The sequence below is a fragment of the Tupaia chinensis genome, unplaced genomic scaffold (assembly GCF_000334495.1).
Source record: "Tupaia chinensis unplaced genomic scaffold, TupChi_1.0 Scaffold143756_1, whole genome shotgun sequence".
In the NCBI taxonomy this organism is placed as follows: domain Eukaryota; kingdom Metazoa; phylum Chordata; class Mammalia; order Scandentia; family Tupaiidae; genus Tupaia; species Tupaia belangeri.
In genome coordinates this window covers 1129858-1136227 of record NW_006203605.1, presented here as the reverse complement: position 1 = coordinate 1136227, position 6370 = coordinate 1129858, and the positions used below count along the sequence as shown (strand labels likewise).

General features: G+C 53.6%; 1 protein-coding gene across 5 annotated transcripts in view; it reads left to right on the top strand.

Annotated features, from left to right (window-relative positions):
* BBS9 (Bardet-Biedl syndrome 9) overlaps positions 1–6370 on the top strand; it is a 296326-nt gene that overhangs the window by 46841 nt on the left and 243115 nt on the right. For all 5 annotated transcript variants that reach the window (XM_027766864.1, XM_027766861.1, XM_027766860.1 and 2 more), the window contains one exon: positions 2544–2657. In XM_027766864.1, the coding sequence (XP_027622665.1) occupies positions 2544–2657 (114 nt within the window). The remainder of the gene's footprint in view (positions 1–2543; positions 2658–6370) is intronic.

Genomic DNA, 6370 nt, shown 5'->3' with positions numbered 1-6370 from the left:
ACACACACACACACACACACACACCCTGTGAGCTTGGGCGTGTAGGCGCACACACCTGCCGTGAGCTTGGGTGTGCACGCACACACACCCTGTAAGCTTGGGCGTGCATGCACACACACACACCCTGTGAGCTTGGACGTGCATGCACACACACACCTCCTGTGAGCTTGGGCGTGCATGCACACACCTGCCGTGAGCTTGGGTGTGCATGCACACACACCCTCCATGAGCTTGGGCGTGCACACACACTCCCCCGTGAGCTTGGGCGTGCATGCACACATACCCGCTGTGAACTTTGGTGTGCACACACACACCTGCCGTGAACTTGGGCGTGCACGCACACACACTCTGTGAGCTTGGGCATGCACGCACACACACTTGCCGTGAGCTTGGGCGTGCATGCACACACACCTATGAGCTTGGGCGTGCACGCACACACACCCGTGAGCTTGAGCATGCATGCACACACACCCTCCATGAGCTTGGGCGTGCACACACACTCCCCCGTGAGCTTGGGCGTGCACGCACACACACACTCTGTGAGCTTGGGCGTGCATGCACACACACCTCCTATGAGCTTGGGCGTGCACGCACACACCTGCCGTAAGCTTGGGTGTGCACACACACACCTGCCGTGAGCTTGGGCATGCATGCACACACACCCTCCATGAGCTTGGGCGTGCACACACACTCCCTCGTGAGCTTGGGCGTGCACGCACACACACCCGCTGTGAGCTTGGGTGTGCACGCACTCGTACCTGCTGTGAGTTTGAAGCCACCAGGTTTGGGACCCGGGCCACAGTCAGCCTTGTTGGAGTCCAGTGACATAACCACTCCACCATCTGCTGGTCCTGACTGAATGGCCTTTACTATGGGAGGACCAGGTGCCCGACACTTGTTAAGGTTAGACACCAGGCACCAGGGTACACAGTGCCGAGGGAGAGAGAGAGAAAGAGAGGGGGAGAGATGGAGAGAAAAAGCAAGAAATCAAGCTACCAGGTCCGGGACTCGAAGCCATGTGGGAGCCCAGTGCCCTTAACCACCATGTCACCTGCCGGGCCCCACATTGCCTGATTCTAAAGCTTTGGTTTGAGTACTGTGCTCTTTACCAGTTGTGTGATTTTGGGGAAATTTCTTACATTTTTTTGAACTTAAAGTGCTTCAATTTTTTTTCAAGTTTTTTTTTTTTTTTTTTTTTTTTTGCCATAGGGCACTTGCACTCGCTGGAGAGATAGAGACAGTGAGAGGAAAGAGAGGGATGACTTCCTAGAGAAGATGACTCCACCACAGTCCCTTCTCCTCCCTTCTCCTTCTGGTATTTCGGGTGTGCACACACATGTGCCTGGCACGGTTTTCAAGTCTCCAGGTCCTGGACTTGAACTGCAGTTGGCCATATGGAGGTCCAGCACTTTAATCACGATTCCATCTGCTGACTACAAGGTGCCTCAGTTCTAAAATGGTCTTAAAAATTATTCTTAAAACTTCAGTATATGTTGGTAAATTTTTCTTAAACAGCCCAACAAATAGATCTTCATATATAAATTTATAGGAGAGACTTCAAATAGTTCGTGGAGAATGAAATTCAAGTGTGAGTTTATTTTGGTGCTTTCTGAATTCCTTTTCTTTCTAACATCTCTTTAATCCTACTATTCTTGACTGAGCACCAGGAGTTAGCTCCACCTGTGAGCATTCTCGAAGTCCTAGCTCTCACAGTGAAGTACAGGTTAAGAATTTTTCTCTTATTTGGAAAGAGCCAGAGAGTGGTTGCAGCACGTGTGATCTGCCAAATACAGAGACAGCATTTTTCTTTTTCTTTTTTTTTTTTGCTATAGGGTGTGTGCTCTCACTATAAAGACAGAGACAGAGAGATAGAAAGCGAGAAATCACCCCCCAGGGGGGTGGCCATGCTGTAATCCCTTCTCCATGGGCACGCACACACAAGTGCCCGGCATGAGTTTAAGCCACTGGGTCTGGGACTTGAACCATGGTCGGCTACATGGGAGTCCAGCGACATAGCCATTATGCCAACTGTTGGTCCCATGAGACAGCATTTTTCTTTGTGTTTTAGGAGAATTTTCTTGTCAGACTTGGAGTGAAATACTGAGTCCTACTTATTTGCTGAGGGGAAGCTAGAAGATTTTTCTGTAAAATTAGAATATATTAGATGCTCGAGTATTCTAAGAGTCGAGGAAGGAAAATACATTGTTCAAAAGAGTTGGGAATTCCCCTAGGCACTTGGAGTTTCTCTGTTCTGTTGCTGTTTATAATCGGAATGAAATTACCCTTATTTATTTCGGAACTGAAGGAGGGTTGTTACCGTTAAAGATGCCTCCCATCCCACGGTAGATGCCCATGGTCGACTGGGCCCCCGGCGGTGTGCTGCAGAGGCGATGTCCGAGCTGGGCCGGGGTTGCTCTCGGTGCGGTGTCCTGTATAGCCTTCGCCCTTTCTCTGAGCTTAGGTTACTTCGACATGACGTATGAAGGGTGAGAAAACAAACGTTTTTAATAGAAACAAAGTAATCCTTTATTTATTCCACTTAGGAACCTTAGGCAACGTGGAACATGGGAACCAGTATCAGATCAAGTTGATGTATGAGCACAACCTCCAGAGAACTGCTTGCAATATGACCTGCGGGCCGTTCGGTGGCGTGAAAGGTAATGAGCTCTAGCTGTGAGCGCTCTCAGAGTACTTGGTCACAACAAGGTGGAGGGTTGTGTGGTTTAAGTCTCTGAGAGAGTTACAATACATTTTAAAATAATCATTTTATTTCCAGAGGATGTATGTGGTGGTGGGAAGAGAGCGCGCACACGGGAGCACGTGCCCGTAGGGTATGGGTACAGCACCGCCCTGTCCTGCACGTGCACACAGTGTGCGTCTCGGGCCGGGAACACCCAACGCTGCCCTGCACGCAGTGTGCGTCTCGGGCCGGGAACACCCGACGCTGCCCTGCACACAGTGTGCGTCTCGGGCCGGGAACACCCAACGCTGCCCTGCACGCAGTGTGCGTCTCGGGCCGGGAACACCCGACGCTGCCCTGCACACAGTGTGCGTCTCGGGCCGGGAACACCCAACGCTGCCCTGCACGCAGTGTGCGTCTCGGGCCGGGAACACCCGACGCTGCCCTGCACACAGTGTGCGTCTCGGGCCGGGAACACCCAACGCTGCCCTGCACGCAGTGTGCGTCTCGGGCCGGGAACACCCGACGCTGCCCTGCACACAGTGTGCGTCTCGGGCCGGGAACACCCAACGCTGCCCTGCACGCAGTGTGCGTCTCGGGCCGGGAACACCCGACGCTGCCCTGCACACAGTGTGCGTCTCGGGCCGGGAACACCCAACGCTGCCCTGCACGCAGTGTGCGTCTCGGGCCGGGAACACCCGACGCTGCCCTGCACACAGTGTGCGTCTCGGGCCGGGAACACCCAACGCTGCCCTGCACGCAGTGTGCGTCTCGGGCCGGGAACACCCGACGCTGCCCTGCACACAGTGTGCGTCTCGGGCCGGGAACACCCAACGCTGCCCTGCACGCAGTGTGCGTCTCGGGCCGGGAACACCCGACGCTGCCCTGCACACAGTGTGCGTCTCGGGCCGGGAACACCCAACGCTGCCCTGCACGCAGTGTGCGTCTCGGGCCGGGAACACCCGACGCTGCCCTGCACACAGTGTGCGTCTCGGGCCGGGAACACCCAACGCTGCCCTGCACGCAGTGTGCGTCTCGGGCCGGGAACACCCGACGCTGCCCTGCACACAGTGTGCGTCTCGGGCCGGGAACACCCAACGCTGCCCTGCACGCAGTGTGCGTCTCGGGCCGGGAACACCCGACGCTGCCCTGCACACAGTGTGCGTCTCGGGCCGGGAACACCCAACGCTGCCCTGCACGCAGTGTGCGTCTCGGGCCGGGAACACCCGACGCTGCCCTGCACACAGTGTGCGTCTCGGGCCGGGAACACCCAACGCTGCCCTGCACGCAGTGTGCGTCTCGGGCCGGGAACACCCGACGCTGCCCTGCACACAGTGTGCGTCTCGGGCTGGGAACACCCGACGCTGCCCTGCACGCAGTGTGTGTCTCGGTCTGGGAACACCCGACGCTGCCCTGCACGCAGTGTGTGTCTCGGGCTGGGAACACCCGAGCGCCCCATGCACAGACTCAGCTGCTGTGCTCTGGGTGTAGCCCTGCGGTTGATATTTAATTGAATCCTTTATATGCAAATGCCAAGCAAAATAGAAAAAGAAAACTTTAAATATTGGATGTGTTTGATTTTCATCAGTACTTTCATATATTCTACAGATACCAGAAAGCTGCTTTCTCCATAGATCTTTGTCTTTTATATATAAGCTGACTGAAATCGAGCGTTTCAGGCAGAACTGTGTACTGTGTCTTTCAGCAGACTGAGTGGTTGACCTGGCTGACGGGGAGCCCCTGCTGTACGCATCCTGCCACAGGAGGATGAGTCTGCAGGCCCTGTCCCCGCCCGCCGGCAGGTCTGGTGCACCGGGTGGAGACTTGCTGCTCCTGCTTAGACTACGCTCTGGCTTGGAGTACTCGACCCAGAGGGGCTGGCCCTGGCCTGGATCCTGCATGGCTGACTGCACTTGGGAATCCTGGGCCTGGTGGCTCGAAAAACATGCCAGGCACATGTGCATGTGTGTCCCAAACCCAACAAAGCAATGGGGATCACAGTGTGACCACACCCCATGGGATGTGCTTTCTTTCTCTTGGACAAGAATATACAACCTCTGGCAAATTAAAAGAAAAAGAAAAATAAATCTATCCAGAGGAAAGATACCTTTTAAAAAATCCCGTAATGACGTCACCTTTGCCAAGTGCTGACTCGGTGAGGTGGCTTCTGGGTTCCTTTTCCTAATTAGCAAGAAGCTTACCTGCGCTATACCCACCAGTCCCCAGGCTCCCCGAGTCAGCGGCCTGGTGCCTGCTCGAGTACACAGCTGCCGTGGGTGAGGGAGGCCCTCCCTGTTCACGGTCTGCCTTCTCCCCTGCAGCGACGGCTGGGAGAGGGCTGGTGGCGCAGGGCAGGGCCGGGAGCCGCGTGGGGACACTCACCCTACCCGTGCGTGGGCGTGCATGGTGCTGTCTGCAGAACTCACATTCGGTGTTTTATAATATCGAAGCTGCTTTTGGTGAGATTCTTTATGAATTTAACTGTCGCATTAAAGAGGCTCCCTGTATGTGACCTGTCGTAGTGACATGAGAAGATGACTGACTGGTAAGTGCCCTTCACTCACGTGTGTGCAGCTTTCTCACCCACACAGGTGCAGCAGGGCGAGAGGCTGGGCATGCCGGGTGGCCATCAGGGAAGTGTTTGTGGTCGTGTTGTGACGATGGTGATACGAAAGAAAACCCTTTCTTGGATCACCGAGTTGTGTAACTTATGCATTCGGACATTTTTGATTACGTGAGGGAAATGGAAGTGGCGAGTCAGCTGAGGGGCGTAGAGAGCGAGACTTAGGCGAGCGCTAACTTAGGGAGGAGTCTCCTCGCAGCCTCTCCTCAGAACCGATCACTGTTCTGTGAGAACGTCCGGGGCTGGCAGGCGGTGTGGTGGTTAAGGATGCTGGACTCCCACATGGCTGACTGCGGTTCGAGTCTTGGACCAAGCAGCTTGTTTTCTCACCTTCTCTCTCTGTCTCTGTCTCTCTCTCTCTGTAGAAGAAAGAAAAAAAAAGTCTGACACAATTGGGAATCCTTGGCTTCCCACATTTAATGACCTGTTTTTATTTTCTTTCCTCTACCGAAGCCCTAGGAACAAATTGCTAAATTTTGTATATGTGGAGTCTAGGAGGTATGATACAAAACATGTCTTGACCAAATAAAAGTTAAGGTTAACCTTTTTTCTCTCTATGGCATCAGAACAGCTCTCTAGATCACGTGTTTTTTTTTTTTTTTTTTTTTTTTTAACGTGTTTTTTTTTTTTTTTTTTTTAATATACCGTGACTCAAATTTCCCCAAAAGAAGAATTTTATTGATTACTTATTCCCCTCACAAAAGACCAACTGTAATCACATGAGGCGAACACTCACCTCTGAGCAAGATGAGGCTCAGAACTGGGCCGCGCGACCCTCGCCCTCTCAGCCCGCCCAGGTCAGCGTGCCCACTCCTGTGTTTTCTTACAGACCTGCTGTGCTTTCAGCTCTATTATCAGAGCCAGGAAACCCAAGTAAGATAAATTCTGTGCTTTTATGTAACAGTGTTCCTGGATTTAATATGGTCTTCCAAAGTAATGTGAGGGGTTGCAGAAAAGCTGCCCTAAACTGTGGAACCTCAGTCCATGGAAGAGGGCAGCAGGACCAGGATGGTCCCCGAGACCACGCCCTCTCGGCTGGTGGGGGACAGGCTGGTCCCCGAGACCAC